Source organism: Schistocerca serialis, chromosome 8 (assembly GCF_023864345.2).
Source record: "Schistocerca serialis cubense isolate TAMUIC-IGC-003099 chromosome 8, iqSchSeri2.2, whole genome shotgun sequence".
In the NCBI taxonomy this organism is placed as follows: domain Eukaryota; kingdom Metazoa; phylum Arthropoda; class Insecta; order Orthoptera; family Acrididae; genus Schistocerca; species Schistocerca serialis.
In genome coordinates this window covers 270,628,154-270,647,544 of record NC_064645.1, presented here as the reverse complement: position 1 = coordinate 270,647,544, position 19,391 = coordinate 270,628,154, and the positions used below count along the sequence as shown (strand labels likewise).

The 19,391-nt window shown below is 42.1% G+C and overlaps 1 protein-coding gene across 3 annotated transcripts in view; it reads left to right on the top strand.

The window, feature by feature from the left end:
* The window catches only part of LOC126416277 (probable ATP-dependent RNA helicase spindle-E), a 264,514-nt gene that overhangs the window by 27,369 nt on the left and 217,754 nt on the right, over nt 1-19,391 (top strand). For all 3 annotated transcript variants that reach the window (XM_050083917.1, XM_050083919.1, XM_050083916.1), the window contains exons 2-3: nt 7,092-7,296; nt 14,140-14,325. In XM_050083917.1, coding sequence (XP_049939874.1) covers nt 7,111-7,296; nt 14,140-14,325 — 372 coding nt within the window. In that variant the 5' untranslated portion in view covers nt 7,092-7,110. The remainder of the gene's footprint in view (nt 1-7,091; nt 7,297-14,139; nt 14,326-19,391) is intronic.

Genomic DNA, 19,391 nt, shown 5'->3' with positions numbered 1-19,391 from the left:
ATGGCCATGGAAGAGTCTGTGGACAGACAAAGCCCCTTTCCATCTCCAAGGTTATGTCGATATGCAGAATTGCAGAATATGGACAATGGAAAATCTGGACACACATCAGCTGGTACCATTTCATTCTGAATAGTTGACTGTATGGTTGGGATTGATGGCATCGTTTTTCAAGGGGATGAGTCCTGTGGGTCTTGTCACCTGTGCTGTCACTGGTGAACGCTATCAAGGTCTTTTGCGCACCATCATCATTCCAACTCTTCAGCAGGATGGATGTCTGGGTAGGATCATTTTTGTGCAAGGTGGTGCTCTTTCATGCATTGCACAGCCAGTGAAGCAGCTGCTGTGAGGGATTTCAGAAATGCTAGAATTATCATCTGTCATTTCCCTAGAGCTTGGCCATCCGGATCACCTGAACGTAATCCGTGTGACTTCTGACTGCGGGGTTATCTGAAAAATGTTGTGTCTAGTGCTCCAATTATGATCATAGTGGAATTGAAGGCAAGTATTGTGCAACACATTCTAAATGTGACCACTGAGATACTCCAATCTGTTGTGGAACAAGCTGTTTCTCGATTTTAACTTGTAGTCGAAAGCAGTGGACGGAGTATTGAACATGACTTGCACCATTATCATGACAATTCGAAACTGTTGTTATGTTGCTTTTTATGTAAGAGTACAATTAAAAACCAATGTCATCTTGCTTTTTATGCAGTTTTGGCTTTAGGGCAGTTAAAAACCGATTTTTCCCATTCAATGTTGTACGACCTTGCTGTGGTGGATGGGCTTCCGTAGCTAATCATGCCACATCTGTTGACTGCCAAACTTGGGCAGTCATGTACATTGAACATAACAGATGGTGTAATAGCTGTTAGTGAACCTTTTGTGATGTGAGGTCGTGGTCCAAGAAACTCTTCTGTCCCTGACATTTCGTCCAGGACTGTGCTGGACATCCTCAGAGGTGCTTCTTTGCTGAGTCTTGCTGACTGAGTGGTCAGACGTCCGAGAGCAACATATATACTATAGGAAAGGCGGTGAGGTCGAAGTAACACGTGATGAACAGAGATAATCCTTGTCAAAGATGAAACTTGACTATTGATTGTCATCTTGTCAAAGATAAAATTGTCTAGCAATTCTGCAGAGCTACTGTCCATATGTCGCTAAGTTTCATTTCCTATTAAAATTATCCTGAGAGGAGGCAATGAAACTTGGCGACAGATGGACAGTAGCTCTGCAGAATCTCTAGACAGTTTTATCTTTGACAAGACGACAATCGATAAAGAAGTTGCATCTTTGACAAGGATTATCTCTGCTCATCACGTTACCTCAACCACGCCCCCTTTCCTCTAGTATATGTATCGCTGTTGGACTTCCGACCAGTCAGTCGGCAAGACTCAGGGGAGGAGCGCCTCTGAGGATGTCCAGTGCATTCCTGGACGAAATGTCAGGAACAGAAGAGTTTATTGGACCACAACCTCACATCCCGAAAGGTTTCCTAGCAGCTATGTTGTCCGGTCGTGAAAGCCTTCATTCTGTGAGATGGTGTAATGTGCAACTCAAACCATAGCCCTCATATTGCAATTCATCTATCATTTGTAGCCAGCCCCATTTATGTTAAGACGCTTACAGCACCACTACTGGCAAAATATTCTTAAATTTTTTTTCACATTCCCTTGACATTTTCCCCCATGTCAATAATATGCTGTTCAAAATTGGTGTCATTCCGAGGAGTGATTCTCTTTCTACAATATTTTGAAAGTGGATCTTTAATTTTGGACACCCTGTAGATGAAGACGTAGAATTAGATGCAAAGGCACTGACATGCATCTTATGTTAATTCTTTGTACCTCTATACCATCCTCAGGAGAATGTGCCAGAAGGTGATGTGGCATTCTTCATGAAATACATTTTAGCATTCTTTGTCTCAGCCATTCTTCTCTCTCAGTTACCAAAATTGCATTAGTGCTATGGTAACAAATGTGCTACCCAGTAGAGCGATATGTTTCCTCAGTCTGTCAGTACATTCTCACACAGCCGTCTCTGTGGCAGTTGATTGGTGATCTCTTTCTAATATGGGCACACCATTCAGACAGTGCTGTCTCTGAAAGAAAAACCACGAAGTGTGTGTGTGTGTGTGTGTGTGTGTGTGTGCGTGCGTGCGCACGCGCGCGCATATGCGTGCGTTTCCCCACAAGAAATATGGGTCATGGGGACAGTCTGATCTGTAGCATAGCCCTAGATCTACATTTGTTCCAAATTTAATAAATTTTTCATTATAATTCTGAGAAGTTGTGGTCCATTGTAGACATCTTGATCTTACTGTCCTCAAGATATACTTATCAAATAAAGACCTTTTATAGATGCTCATTTCTTACTAGTAAAAATACAATATATAGTGAGTTCCACTGGGCAGAACGTTTTGTGGACTTTATTGGCTGCATGTCATCGGATTAGATTGTTGTTGTTGTTGTTGTTGTTGTGGTCTTTAGTCCTGAGACTGGTTTGATGCAGCTCTCCATGCTACTCTATCCTGTGCAACCTTCTTCATCTCCCAATATATACTGCAACCTACATCCTCCTGAATCTGCTTAGTGTATTCATCTCTTGGTCTCCCTCTACGATTTTTACCCTCCACACTGTCCTCCAGTACCAAACTGGTGATCCCTTGATGCCTCAGAACATGTCCTACCAACCGATCCCTTCTTCTTGTCAAGTTGTGCCACAAACTTCTCTTCTCCCCAATTCTATTCAATACCTCCTCATTAGTTATGTGATCTGCCCATCTAATCTTCAGCATTCTTCTGTAGCACCACATTTCGAAAGCTTCTATTCTCTTCTTGTCCAAACTATTTATCGTCCACGTTTCACTTCCATACATGGCTACACTCCATACAAATACACTCCTGGAAATGGAAAAAAGAACACATTGACACCGGTGTGTCAGACCCACCATACTTGCTCCGGACACTGCGAGAGGGCTGTACAAGCAATGATTCCACGCACGGCACAGCGGACACACCAGGAACCGCGGTGTTGGCCGTCGAATGGCGCTAGCTGCGCAGCGTTTGTGCACTGCCGCCGTCAGTGTCAGCCAGTTTGCCGTGGCATACGGAGCTCCATCGCAGTCTTTAACACTGGTAGCATGCCGCGACAGCGTGGACGTGAACCGTATGTGCAGTTGACGGACTTTGAGCGAGGGCGTATAGTGGGCATGCGGGAGGCCGGGTGGATGTACCGCCGAATTGCTCAACACGTGGGGCGTGAGGTCTCCATAGTACATCGATGTTGTCGCCAGTGGTCGGCGGAAGGTGCACGTGCCCGTCGACCTGGGACCGGACCGCAGCGACGCACGGATGCACGCCAAGACCGTAGGATCCTACGCAGTGCCATAGGGGACCGCACCGCCACTTCCCAGCAAATTAGGGACACTGTTGCTCCTGGGGTATCGGCGAGGACCATTCGCAACCGTCTCCATGAAGCTGGGCTACGGTCCCGCACACCGTTAAGCCGTCTTCCGCTCACGCCCCAACATCGTGCAGCCCGCCTCCAGTGGTGTCGCGACAGGCGTGAATGGAGGGACGAATGGAGTGTCGTCTTCAGCGATGAGAGTCGCTTCTGCCTTGGTGCCAATGATGGTCGTATGCGTGTTTGGCGCCGTGCAGGTGAGCGCCACAATCAGGACTGCATACGACCGAGGCACACAGGGCCAACACCCGGCATCATGGTGTGGGGAGCGATCTCCTACACTGGCCGTACACCACTGGTGATCGTCGAGGGGACGCTGAATAGTGCACGGTACATCCAAACCGTCATCGAACCCATCGTTCTACCATTCCTAGACCGGAAAGGGAACTTGCTGTTCCAACAGGACAATGCACGTCCGCATGTATCCCGTGCCACCCAACGTGCTCTAAAAGGTGTAAGTCAACTACCCTGGCCAGCAAGATCTCCGGATCTGTCCCCCATTGAGCATGTTTGGGACTGGATGAAGCGTCGTCTCACGCGGTCTGCACGTCCAGCACGAACGCTGGTCCAACTGAGGCGCCAGATGGAAATGGCATGGCAAGCCGTTCCACAGGACTACATCCAGCATCTCTACGATAGTCTCCATGGGAGAATAGCAGCCTGCATTGCTGCGAAAGATGGATATACACTGTACTAGTGCCGACATTGTGCATGCTCTGTTGCCTGTGTCTATGTGCCTGTGGTTCTGTCAGTGTGATCATGTGATGTATCTGACCCCAGGAATGTGTCAATAAGGTTTCCCCTTCCTGGGACAATGAATTCACGGTGTTCTTATTTCAGTTTCCAGGAGTGTACTTTCAGAAACGACTTCCCCACACTTAAATCTATACTCGATGTTAACAAATTTCTCTTCTTCAGAAACGATTTCTTTGCCATTGCTAGTCTACATTTTATATCCTCTCTACTTTGACCATCACCGAGCGAGGTGGCGCAGTGGTTAGCACACTGGACTCGCATTCGGGAGGACGACGGTTCACTCCCGTCTCCGGCCATCCTGATTTAGGTTTTCCGTGATTTCCCTAAATCGTTTCAGGCGAATGCCGAGATGGTTCCTTTGAAAGGGCACGGCCGATTTCCTTCCCAATCCTTCCCTAACCCGAGCTTGCGCTCCGTCTCTAATGACCTCGTTGTCGACGGAACGTTAAACACTAACCACCACCACCACCTACTTTGACCATCATCAGTTATTTTGCTCCCCAAATAGCAAAACTCCTTTACTATGTTAAGTGTCTCATTTCCTAATCTAATTCCCGCAGCATCACCCGATTTAATTCGACTACATTCCATTATCCTCGTTTTGCTTTTGTTGATGTTCATCTTATACCCTCCTTTCAAGACACTGTCCATTCCATTCAACTGCTCTTCCAACTCCTTTGCTGTCTCTGACAGAATTACAATGTCATCAGCGAACCTCAAAGTTTTTATTTCTTCTCCACGCATTTTAATACCTACTCCGAATTTTTCTTTTGTTTCCTTTACTGCTTGCTCAATATACAGATTGAATAACCTTGGGGAGAGGCTACAACCCTGTCTCATTCCCTTCCCAACCGCTGCTTCCCTTTCATGTCCCTCGACACTCTATAACTGCCATCTGGTTTCTGTAAAAATTGTAAATAGCCTTTCGCTCCCTATATTTTACCCCTGCCACCTTTAGAATTTAAAAGAGAGTATTCCAGTCAACATTGTCAAAAGCTTTCTCTAAGTCTACAAATGCTAGAAATGTAGGTTTTGCATTTCCTTAATCTTTCTTCTAAGATAAGTCGTAGGGTAAGTATTGCCTCACGTGTTCCAATATTTCTACGGAATCCAAACTGATCTTTCCCAAGGTTGGCTTCTACTAGTTTTTCCATTCGTCTGTAAAGCATTCGCGTTAGTATTTTGCAGCTGTGGCTTATGTAACTGATTGTTCGGTAATTTTCACATCTGTCAACACCTGCTTTCTTTGGGATTGGAATTATTATATTCTTCTTGAAATCTGAGGGTGTTTCGCCTGTCTCATACATCTTGCTCACCAGATGGTAGAGTTTTGTCAGGACTGGCTCTCCCAAGGCCGTCAGTAGTTCTAATGGAATGTTGTCTACTCCCGGGGCCTTGTTTTGGCTCAGGTCTTTCAGTGCTCTGTCAAACTCTTCACGCAGTATCGTATCTCCCATTTCATCTTCATCTACATTCTCTTCCATTTTCAGAATATTGTCCTCAAGTACGTCGACCTTGTATAGACCCTCTATATACTCCTTCCATCTTTCTGCTTTCCCTTCTTTGCTTAGAACTGGGTTTCCATCTGAGCTCTTGAGATTCATACAAGTGGTTCTCTTTTCTCCAAAGGTCTCTTTAATTTTCCTGTAGGCAGTATCTATCTTACCCCTAGTGCATTACCTGCCATCAAACTGTGAAATATGGGGGAAGTGGTGGTGTTACAGTATGGAGATGTTTTTTGTGATTAGGGTGTGGTTCCCATGTTGCATTTAGAAAACACTAAATACAGAAGCATGTGAATGCATTTTACAGCATTGAGTACTGGGTACAGTAGGGGAACAGTTTGGAGATGAGTGTTTGTATCAGTATAATGCTCCCTGTCAAAAAACACCATCTGCGAGGCAATGGTTTGTAGATAATAACATTCCTGAAATGAACTGGCATGCCCAGAGCCCTGTTCTGAACCCAGTGGAACACTTTTAAGATAAGTTAGAATTACAACTTTACTCCAGACCCAGTGTTCATCATCATTACCATCTCTGGTTGTGCCTCTTCAGGGAAAATGGGCTGGCTGCCATTCATCCACAGGCATTCAGACAACACACTGAAAGTGTCCCCCAGGACAGTTCAAGTTGTCGAGAGAGGCAATACAATCTTGTCACAAAACATGTAAATGCATAGTACACTGAGGTGGATTGTGGCCATGCATCATCAAAGAAAAAATCTGTGTACTACATGTATTTACAGGTGTTACACCTGTGTGTAAAATTGTGAGGCACAAGCAACTCTCTCAACTGAAAATTATCAGTTAGAGTCCATGGGTAAAGAATGTATGAATAAATAAATAAATCATTTGTATTTCAGGCTTTGAAAGTAGTCAGTTTCTAGGTGTTAGTTATTAGTAAATGTTGGAAGTTGAACAGTTCTCTTAACATCATCTTATACTTTTTACTGCAGTGCAGGTCAAAATTTAAAGTGGAAAAAACTGTGTAAGATTGTAACATATGTCCTATAAGTCATCGTGGAAGAAAACATTGGTCTTGAAAGCCTGCTTTGAACTATTATCTTTCAATGATAACTGAGCTCATCCTACTCACAATTTTAATGACAGTGTTTTATTGGATGTAGACAAAGCTAGAAGATGTAACAAGTTTCATAAATTTTGTAGCACAGTTTAATAGTGGCATTTTTAAATTAACCATACAAGCATTACTTGTGTCATCATCAGTACATATTTGTAAACATATATTGTCTTTGTCTACCTAAGACTGTTGTAGATTTTTATTAAATATTTTCTTTATTTGTATAAATGACTGAATCTGCATGTGGCAATTTGTAATTTCTATTACTAATATTTCAATTTGATATTTCAGATTGACAAATACACACAGGATGGATTTAATGGACTTTTTTGATCTTTCAAAAGAGTTCAAACCTGTGCTTGTGGAAGGTAGTCAGACTCAAGTGCAGCTGAAGGAGCTCAGGCAAAATATTGTTATTGAAGAGTACAAAAAGACACACAAAGGAAAGGAATATGCCACAGAATATCAGAAAATGGAAGAAGAGGAAATAAAAGGGGTAGATAATTTAGTGAAGAGACTGAATATTTGTATGAGTATAAGTCAAATACAGATCACACACTTTAACTTGGCCCACGACTGGAGAATGTGGAACCTACGGATCAACATGTAGCACACTGTCTGGTGGGACAAGCCCTGCCTTCTCTTCCCAGGGCAGCCAGCTTATAGTTTATCAAAGAAACAAATATTTAATGCACGAATGTGTCCTTAGAAGGACCACGTACAGCCCCTGTGCTCATTTTTGTAAATAATGTTAACAATAAGTATGCGCGAGACCACACACAAATCAACATTAGAGTCACAGTTGCTACTTATTGCTGTGGCTCACATACTCTTATGTAGCTAAGGTTAGAAACGAGTGTAAATATTGTGGAGCGACATTGAGTCAGACAAACTTCACTGATCATAGAGGGATTAAGTTAAAGTGTGTGATCTGTATTAACAAGACTTCAATGTACTGAGTGTGCACTGTTGACAAGCATGTGAGACAATATGTATGACGTATGGGTGGGAATGTTAAGTGGGATGATGGTGGGTGGTTATACTTAGTAATGCACATAATGTCTGAACAACAGGTTCATTGTGTAACTGCACAATACAGAATCATCAAATGTCTTACTAGTGAAAACTTGAAATTCGCAGAAATTTTGTACTAACTGAAATCAGCATTCAGTGATGAAAGACTTCAAAGACGTAGTGTGCTTGCCTAGCATATCGCGTCCATAAATGGTTAATAATGAGAACTGTGATCGTAGTCCACAGATGAGCATTATAGTGAGAACAGTAATGTTATATTGAAGGCAACCAATATTTGACAATTTCCAAAACTGTGTTTTCTATTAAGTTGTGGTTGCTGTCAAGTTGTCATTACAAATGAACTAGATTACCAAAAAGTATACTCCACGTGGGTCTCGTGCCTTTTGACTGAAAAATAAAAGAGAAAAAGCGTGCAGGCTTGTGAAATGTGCTGAACAATGTCTGCAAATGAAAGGGATGATTTTTTGCCTGTGACAAAACTTGGATACACCCTCTACATTCCTGAGTCAAATCAAGCCAGATTCTCAGAGGAAGTATGAAGCCACTCCCATAAAACCCAAGCCTTGACTGTGAGCTGGTAAGCTGCTTGTGATAGGCTTTTCTGACTGGTATAGCATATTGCACATTGATTTCTTCCAGGGCTGTAACACCATCAACTCTGTGTATCACTATGATCTTTTTTAGAGAGGTTAGACTTACTTATCACAGTAAATGACAACTAACCAATATGAAAAGTCATTGTTCTTCACAACAATGTCCACCCCCATGCTGTAACTCTTTTATTTCGTAGAAATTAGAAGAAAATGAGAGGGGAACCAATCAACCACTTGTCTTACACTCCAGACATATTGCCCTACAAATTTCATGTCTTTAGGCCTCTAAAGGAGGCACTGATATGTATAAGATTCCAGGCTGATACAAATGTGGAATGACTTTGTGTACAATTAGCTAGTGACATGACATCATTCTTTTATTATGTCGTCAAGAAAATTCCAGTATGCTGAGCTAAGCACATTTCTGAAGTAGGAGGTTACATAGAAAAGTAATGTATACTTTTTATATTGTAAATTTAAAAATAAACCTGATTTATATTTGATAAGCTTTCATATTATATTTCGCAAATATTTAAACAACAGCATCTTTTCAGTATAGTATAAGCAAAGCTGTAACTTCGTTGGCATTTTTAATCTGTATTACAAGTCAGTATTTAATTATTTGGTAAACTCAGTTTTTATGGCTAAACATTACAGATGACTTTCCACATAGATGGCTTAAAGAGAAAATGATATTCCACATTGTATTTCTCAGGCTCTTTACTACACTGATCAGCCAGAACATTATGACCACTTACCTAATAGCCAGTAGTTTCACCTTTGGCACGGATAACAGTGGCAACACATCATCCCGTGGATGGAGCGAGGGCTTGGTAGGTCACTGGAGGGAGATGGACCACATCTGCCCACACAAGTCACCTGTTGTTGTTGTTGTTGTTGTTGTGGCCTTCAGTCCTGAGACTGGTTTGATGCAGCTCTCCATGCTACTCTAGCCTGTGCAACCTTCTTCATCTCCCAGTACTTACTGCAACCTACATCCTTCTGAATCTGCTTAGTGTATTCATCTCTTGGTCTCCCTCTACGATTTTTACCCTCCACGCTGCCCTCCAGTGCTAAATTTGTGATCCCTTGATGCCTCAGAACATGTCCTACCAACCGGTCCCTTCTTCTTGTCAAGTTGTGCCACAAACTCTTCTTCTCCCCAATTCTATTCAATACCTTCTCATTAGTTATATGATCTACCCATCTAATCTTCAGCATTCTTCTGTAGCACCACATTTCGAAAGCTTCTATTCGCTTCTTGTCCAAACTATTTATCGTCCATGTTTCACTTCCATACATGGCTACACTCCATACAAATACTTCCTGACACTTAAATCTATACTCGATGTTAACAAATTTCTCTTCTTCAGAAACGCTTTCCTTGCCATTGCCAGTCTACATTTTATATCCTCTCTACTTCGACCATCATCAGTTATTTTGTTCCCCAAATAGCAAAACTCCTTTACTACTTTAAGTGTCTCATTTCCTAATCTAATTCCCTCAGCACCACCTGACTTAATTCGACTACATTCCATTATCCTCGTTTTGGTTTTGTTGATGTTCATCTTATACCCTCCTTTCAAGACACTGTCCATTCCATTCAGCTGCCCTTCCAACTCCTTTGCTGTCTCTTACAGAATTACAATGTCATCGGCGAACCTCAAAGTTTTTATTTCTTCTCCATGGATTTTAATACCTACTCCGAATTTTTCTTTTGTTTCCTTTACTACTTGCTCAATATACAGATTGAATAACATCGGGGAGAGGCTACAACCCTGTCTCTCTCACTTCCCAACCACTGTTTCCCTTCATTTCCCTCGACTCTTATAACTGCCACCCCTGCTTAGCCATTTTGCACTTCCTGTCATCTCATTTTTGAGACTTCTCATCCCTCAAAACTACCCATTCTTCTTCTACTGTACCTCTTTCCTATGACATTACTGGGTCTATATTTGAAGGTGAATGTTTCTTTTGATAGCTTTCTTTACCACTATTCTGACTACATTGGTGTACTCTAGCTAGATTAGTGTCATGTCTCTTATAATTACTATTACTGCTATTGTTATTTATTAGCAAATTTTGACTTTCACTTTGATGTACATTCTCGTTCCTGTCTTTGTTTAGGGCATCAAGTGCATCTACAAAGGATAGTTATTCTTCTACAGTCTTCCACCCACTACATAATATACCTTTCCTAGCATAGATAGGTAATTGCCTTATTAAGATCCTAACTAAGCCTTCTTCCTCCATAGGTTTATCTAAGTACTTTTCCCATGATAAGTGCCAGTCAAAATACCTTCTCATTGTTCCCCACATACTGTTATAATACTTTGGATCCCGCAAATCAGATAATAATTTTTTTGGGCACTCATTGACCAATACTTCATCTTATACTTTTCCTGGAAGTCGGCCCAAGATGAAAAATTCTCCATGTTCGCAGTGCCCCATTCTGAAGCCTCTCCTAAAAGTTACCCTACTGTGAATTCTATCTTTTTAGAGTCTTCCCAGTTTTTTGGCAAGTCTAGGTTAAACAGTTTCAGAAAATGAGTTGGGTGTACATCCCCGTCTGGTTTAAATTTTGGTAACTGCCTGGGTAGTCCTGAATTTGCTCCCCATTGTAGGTCCGTTAATGCCTCACTGGTTAACACCACATTAGAAGAAATCACTTTTTTGTATACCTTATCCTGAAGAAGTTGGAATTCTTTCCATAAACTATCTATGCCTTTCTTTGTTTCATTAAGTTCCAAAGCTAAATCTGAAGAAATGTTGTTAGGAGCTACCCTCTCGGCCACTTTTCTGTCTATTAACTCTTCTACTTGTTCCTCCAGATTGCTTATATTTGAGGTATCTGATGTTGCTTGTTTCTCTTTAAAATCCCTTTCCGAGGTATCAAATTGAGTGTTGACACATGCAATTTGCGACTGAACAAAAGAAATTAGCTTATCTTGTTTCTCAATACGCTCCTTCAGGGTGTGCAACATCGAAGGTAACATTGCATACACTTTGAAATGATCCTAATTTTTCGGCAAGTTCTGTTTCTAAGTTGTTAAGTTTATCTTCAACGTCAAATTCTAATTTTTTAGTTAAATCTTGAAGTTGCTCATCCTGTCTCTGGTTAAATTCAGTAAATAGTTGTTTAGCATAAGTATTCAAAGAACTAGTGAGCTCACTCTTTATATCTAACTTCAGATTTTGTACCTTATCATTTAAATAATCAAATTCAGTCTTTAATAGAAGTATATTCGCTGCTCGACTGTTCAAGGTGTCACTCTGAGCCTTTAAATTAGAATGTACTAAACCTACTACTCTCCTTAGGGCTTCATTCTGAGCATTTAATTTTTCACTTAGAGTGGCTGAATCGGCCTTCTGGCCATCCAACTTAGCACTTTGGTCATCGAATCTAGCATTTAGTTAAGTATTTACTGAATCTAACTGTAGACTTAGTCTTTTAATTAAGTTTGCCATTTCAATCCAGTCTGGTGTGTCCCTATTCACTGTCATGGCCATGGCTGGCCCTGAAGTTTGTTGCTGTTCTTGATCCATAATTTTATTGATCTTAGACCTAGTGATCATCTAAAAGAAATTTCACCACTGAGTACAATAACTACACTAAAAGTTTATTATTCACTCATCCCCTCAACTTCTATAAAAAAATTATTGTTTTTCGCTCACCCAGAGTAGAGTTCTAGCTGTGTTGGTGAGTGAATGTGTAATCAGTGCCGGAGGACAGCACTGCTGCCGGTGGCATCGGACATTGGTTTCAGTGTCGTCATCGGTGAGTGGACGCGGAGTCAGCACTGGTGAGCAGCAGCTGGTGCAGTTGGCGTCAGTGACTGGTTACTGTGTTGGTGCCTGCGCGATGCACGCGTGTGAAGACTGCTTACTCCCCATAACTGATCTTCTTAGTCAAAACGTTGAGGTCTTCTCTCTAGTTTTCTTCGCTATTACTTTCCCACATCTTTTACAGTATTGCACTCGCGACTTTCTTCCATTTGTTTATTGGACTCAATACGATTTTTGGAAACAGTTCTCGTAACTTGTTAGGACTGGTTGCTATGGCAACGCTTAATATCTTCTTTCCATTTCTGGTTTTAAATCCCCGTTTTCTTTGGGTCCTGTCACTTAGGTCACCACATTCTAACGTTTTCAGACGACAAGAGACAGTGTGGTATTGGGTTGCAAGGCACACACGTGTCTCAGTTCAGTTAACTTGCACGTTGTGTGTAGCCAATCCTCTTCTCTGGGTAATCAGCTACGTCGACCTCCCACAAACTTCTTCTCCGAAGACTATAGCTGGTTAAGGGAATTTATTAAAATACTTCTCTATCCTTGAAATAATTTTGGTACTTTTATAATACTTTTCAGTTCCATCACTTTATATTTTCAGCTTTCACAGGTAATAACTCTGCAAGTTAACTTATCCCTTATATGTTGGACTGATTTATACATATTCAAATAGCATACATGCATCTTGTTTCGTTCGCAGCCAAGACATGAAAAAATTTGAAAGTCTCTAGTCTCAAGTCCAATACATGAATGTGCATAGCACACTATATTCAACTGTTCAGTAGTCTCTTTTTACAATCGCCACAGACACTAACACATCAAAGAATACGACATAAATATTCGTTGAGATCTCCTCATGTCTTCTGTGGCACTGGCGGCAAACGCTTGTCGTCGTCAGTGACTCTCCCCTCTTACAGTCTCCTAATAACAAACTTCTGACCTGCACATAGAAACAGGTGGATCGGTAGAAATGTTCTCATTGTCCCACCTCGTACTTAAAATATCGATTGTTCGAGACAGTGGAATGCCGAGTGTTTCTAGAATTCTCCCTGAAATTCTTAAGGCACTACACCATCATTCATGTGTGCATTTCTTATGCAGTTGACACATTCCACATCTTAACGGTTACCATGAGATTGATCAATGGAACACGTAACTATCTCTCTCTCTCTCTCTCTCTCTCTCTCTCTCTCTCTCTTATATGTGCGCGTGCATGCGGATAGGTGTGTGCATGCTGCTGGCTGGACGCTCAATACTGGGATGCAGTTCACACAGTGGTCTGGGATGGAGGTTATCAGATGGAGGGGGTGGAGAGAGAGGGACAGGAAGCTGGGGGGGGGGTGACAATTTTTCAGCACTCTTTTTCTGATATGCTGAATGAAATCTTCTGTTTGAGTGCTAGGTCTGCCATGTCTCTGATTATACACTTTCAAACCTGGGACATGTGTTTCAGAACTTATGACTTTCAAAGCTGTGATAGGAATTCAAACTTTTTAATTCAAAACATTGCACATGAACAAACTACCACTTACGCATTCCTGGGGTTGTGGAATCTCTGATAGGGACTTTTTCAGTTGCCCTCCCTTACACTTGTTATCTCTCTCCTGCTGGCTCCTCCATACACACCAAATTCTCAACATTGTGCAAGCATTGAGGTTTAGTAGTTTACTGTTATAAACTGGCCGATGTTCAAAAAATCTTGTTACATGCTACCAAATTTACTATCAAAATGATGATAACTATCCAAAAAATGTCTCTCTCAAAACCTGTTAATTAATTTTTATCCATTATAGGCTTTCGTGACATCAAGAAACAAACTGTATGTACACAAAAAGTAAATACATCTTCCAAATGCCCCTCCTCATTAGTAAAAATATTTCAGTATGATTATATATGCAAATTAAATAGAACTTGTCTTTCAGGCAGCACAAGCGGGCCCTGTAAAGTCAGGTGAGAATTATCTTTCTCAGTTGGAAGAATTAACAAGTGTTTTTTCAACTGGCAATATTGATGACCTTATGCAAGAGGAACTGACACAAGTTTATGATAAATATGACTTTGATCAGAAAGCTAAAAATGTCCTTCCTATTCTGGAACATAAGCAGAAGGTTTGTAATTTTCATTTAAAAATTTTGCCATTTGTTGTGTCTTATGATGTACTTTAGTTAAATTAATGGTGATACGTGATCCAATAAAATTTTTTTATGTGATGGTTTAAAGCAGTATGTAAATATATTACTTATCCATGCACTCATCAGTTACTCTTGTGTAACAGTGTTTTCATTCACCAAGGAGACAAGAGAGATAACAGAGAAAGAACATGAAAGGAATAGAATCCACTCTAATGCTCTTATTGTTGGTTGTATAACGAGATGTTTGCTAGTTACAGCAACTTACACACAGATAAAATCAAATAGTGGAAAATCCAGGATGGAAAATAACAATATGGAAAAGGATTCACTGCTACTCACCACACCGGACTGCAAGCAACTGCGTGTGATGAGAGAAGCAATCTCGGTGGGAAGGGTAAGGAGGAGGCTGGGGTTGGGATGAGAGGGATGACATGGAGGGGTGGGGAATGGTAAAGTATTTCTTGTAGGAGTATGCAGTGATGTGGTGGGGACAGGTGAAGGGGGGGGGGGGCAGACGAGCAGAAAAAAAGAAAAGTAGAAAATGGGAAAAAAGACTGTGGGTGTGTTGGTGGAATAGAAGGCTATTTAGTGCTGGAGTGGGAGTAGGGAAGGGGATAGGTGGGTGAAGGACAGGGACTAACAAAGAAGGTTGAGGCTGGGGGGGGGGGGGTTATGGGAATGATATATTGAAATTCAGAAAAGCAATTTGATTCTAGTGTTTGTAGGAAGGATCCAGATAGGCAGCTTTTGAAACAGTCATTGAAATGAAGCACGTTGTGTTGGGCAGCATGCTCAGCAACCAGGTGGTCTAGCTGTCTCTTGGCCACAGTTTGTTGGTGGCCATTCATGGTGACGGACAGCTTGTTGGTTGTCATGCCCATGAAGAATACAGTGCAGTGGTTGCAGCTTGGTTTTAGATCACTTTACTCCTTTCAGGTATAGCCCTGTCTTTGATGGGATAGGTGGTGCTTGTGACTGGAATGGAGTGGGTAGTGGTGGGAGGACATATGGGACAGGTCTTGCATCTACAGGGAAGGATTAGAGATGGATGAGGATATTTCAGAAATTCAGTGGGTGGCAAAATATTATTGTAGGATGGTTGGAAATTACAGTGTGCAGAATATTCCTTATTTCAGGCCACAACGAGAGTTAGTCAAAACCGTGACGAAAAGTGTCATTTAGTTGCTCCAGTTCTGGGTGATGCCGAGTAATGAGGGGAGTTCTCATTTGTGGCTGGACAGTGGGGCTCTAGGAGGTGGTGGGTAACTGGAAAGATAAGGCACAGGAGATCTGTTTCAGTATAAGTGAGGGAGGGTTATTTTGGTCTGTGAAGGTGTCATGAGGCCCTTGGTATATTTGGAGAGGGTCTGCTTGTCTCTACAGATACTACATCCACAAGTGGCTAGGCTCTGATGAAGGTACCGAAGTAGCCATCTTTGAGGTGGAGGTCAACATGAGAAAGGTGGCTTGTGGGGTTGAGGAGGATGAGATAAGCAAATGTGGAAGGAGGTGTGGATGTTCTGGAGGGATGGGGATAGGGTGTCCTCACACTCAGTCCAGAGCATGAAGATATCATCAGTGAATCTGCACCAGGTGAGGAGTTTAGGATTCTGGGTGGTGAGCAAGGATTCCTCTAGATAGCTCATAAATAGTTTGGCATAGGATGGTGTGTTGCAGGTTCCCATTGCCATACTACAAATTTGTTTGTAGGTGATGCCTTCAAAGGTGAAGTAACTATGGTGAGGATTTAGTTGTTCGTGGTGCCCATGAAGGAGGTTGTAGGTATGGAATCAGTCAGGCATTGGGAAAGGTAGGTTCAGTAGTGGCATCAATAGTGATTTGCAGGCTGCAGTGTGATAAAGGAAGAGGAACAGTGGAGAGTTGGGGGAGGGAATGATTGGTGTCTTTTATATACGGAGATAGGTTATGGGTAATACACTGAAGGTGCTGGTCTAGGAGAGCAAAGGTTCTCGCACTCAGTGAGGGCACAGTAACTGGCCACAATTGTGCATCCTGTGTGGTTGATTTTACAGACTTCGGGAAGCGTGTACAAGGTGGGAGTGCGGGGAGTGGTAGGGGTAGGGGAGGGAGAGAGAGAGAGAGAGAGAGAGAGAGAGAGAGAGAGAGAGAGAGAGGGGGGGGGGAGGAGGTTTATGGGATTGGCCTAAGGATTTGAGGAGAGATCTGAGATCCTGTTGGATTTCTGGAGTGGGTTCACTTTGGCAGGGCTTGTAGGTGGATGAATCCAACAGCTGGCAGAGTCCTTCTGCCTGGTAATCAGTCTGGTTCAAAACCACGGTGGTGGAGCCTTTGTCAGCAGGTAGAATTATAAGGTCGGGATCAAGTTTTAGGTGGTGGAGTGCAGTTCTTTTTGTGGATGTAAGGTTAGCTTCCATGATGAGGGATTTGGGTAATGATGATGATGCAAGATTTAAGGTTAAGAAATTCTGAAATATTAACAGAAGGTGATTTGGAGGCTGTGGGGGTGGGTGTCGTTTGGTTGGACGAGTGAACTGAGTCAGGCAGGATTTAACATTGGTGCTGGGTGGAGTCTGATAGGTAGGGTTAGTGGTGAAAAAGTATTTTCACTGTAGGGATGAGAAGTAGGAGAGAAGGTCTAAGTCCACCATTACTGAATTAGGGAGTGGGGCAAACAGTAAGGCCTTTATAAATGACTGATGTTTCTGTGGGGCTAAGACCAGTGCACCCACTGTCTTTTATCCCCTCCTCCACTTCTCTCCTCCACCCGCTATCTAACCTCCCGACTGCACCTAGCTGCCCTACGTTGTCCCCACCATGTCCCTGCATGCTCCCACAGACAGCACTTTTACTGTCCCCCACCCCAATGCTGCTATCCCTCCCCCTCCCTGACCCAACCTGCTCCTTATCCCAACCATGCAGACTGCTTATCTCATCAGGCATTGTTCCTAGCAGTCCGTCCTTAGTGGCCAGAGACCGTGGTCGTGTGTGTGTGTGTGTGTGTGTGTGTGTGTGTGTGTGTGTGTGTTGCCTACTGTAGAAGGAGACCTTTCAGCCAAAAGCTCACGTTTTTAGCAGTCATTTTGTTATGCCTGTCTGTGACTCGACATATCCTCTATATGCTGAGTACCAATCTATCCTTTTCATAAGATTAACGTATGGGTAACGTGTCCTTTTTGTAGTGTAAAAAATATCTTTTTTTTGGAAGAAATGAGAGAGAAGAAGGTGCAACAAAGTAAAGGACAATTCTGTATATCACTTGATGAAATGAATGCCATTTCATGGCAAAGGTGGAAAAAATAATTCTCTGATAAGATTCCAACACTTTTGTGAAAGTTCCTAGAACTTTTATTTCTCTACACGGGGAAGCAGGGGAAAATATTACGAGACAAGCAAAAGCCAAATATGTCTTCCACAACCCAAGTCAGTTAGAACCTGCCATATGCATGAAAGGAAGTTCATTCAGAGAAAAGAAACACCAATGAAATGAGACCAAAGGAGATTTTAGTACAGAAAGAGTGCACCAACTTTCCAGCTTAGCACCGACTGAGATGACACATTAAGGCACTGGATTAAAGTCCATCAATCCATATATAAGTGTTCAGTAGTTTCCTCAAATCACGCAAGATGAATACTGAAGTTTCCTGCAATGTCATGCCTTTTCTTCCTAAAGCAACAGAGTAAGGATGTACAGGCCCCTTCCTGCAACTGTTTTCCACTGTTCTAATGCAGACCAGAATCACCCCATTTGTTCTTGATGTACAATTGTATTGGTTCAGGATTAAGTGGAAATCATTGTCTGTTTTAGGGTACAGAGATTGTTTTATTGCTTGTCAGTAAATTTTAGGAAATATCATTAGACATTAATGTTGGCAAGGAGTGTCTCAAGAGCATGGCAGAGAGTGGAAAGGTGTGTTGAAGCTTAATTAACAAAAGCTCTGAACCTCGTAGTTATCTCAAGAGGCTGGGTACATCCAGCCGTCAAGACATTGGAGCAGGTAAGACATATTAGACCTACCAAAATCCATCTGCCCAGCCCATTAAGTGTGTTTCAGGCCACGATGAGCAGGTTTTCAGCTGAAAAACTTGTGCAGTGGCACAATGTGCTGCCCACCTACTTGTCATGTCTTTGCTATTGTGTAGGATCAATTGCTAATGGGAAAGTGACTGACTGGGTGTTGGAGATAACATACTGCCAACAGTGAAGCCATCTTCTTAGACTTCTGATTGGTAGTGTTTGTGATGTGGCTTATGGATGTTTGTTGTTGTGGTTTTCAGTTTGAAGACTGGTTTGATACAGCTCTCCACACTACTGTATCCTGTGAAAGCCTCTTCATCTCTGTACAGTGAATGCTACCTACATCCATTTGAACCTACTCGTTACTGTAGCTAAGCCTGGGCTAGCCTCTGCTATCCCTCCCCTTTCGCCACTTCCATCTGTTATCAAATTGGGATGCTGAGTTGAGTTGCAGATAGGCACAATAAAAAGACTGTCACACAATAAGCTTTTAGCCAATAAGGCATTGTTGACCAAGTCTGGCTTCAAGTGCCAGAGATTGTGGTCATTTAAATGTAAGTTGCATTTGCGTACATGCATGCGCATGTTTGCGTGTTTGTCTGTCTGTTTTGTGTTTATTTTTGACATCGGCCTTGTTGGCCCGTAGCTTATTGTGTGACAGTCTTTTTGTTATGCCTACCTGCGACTAAGCATCTCCACCGTATGGTAAGTAGTGTTGATGACTCAGGAGATGTCCTGTCAACTGTTCCCACTTTATTCAGATTTTGCCATAATTTTTTTCCTCCAGTTCACTTCAGTATCTCCTCATCAGTAATATAATCTAATCATCTTCAGCATTTTTCTGCAGTACCACATTTTAAAAATTTCTTCTTGTCTGACCTGTTAATTGTTAATGTTTCACTTCTGTACAAAGCTACACTCTAAACAAATACCTTCAGAAAAGCTTTCCTAACACTTAATATTCGAAATTAACAAATTTCTCTTTTTCTGGAACACTTTTCTTGTTATTGCTAATCTGCATTTTATATCCTCCCTACTTCAGCCA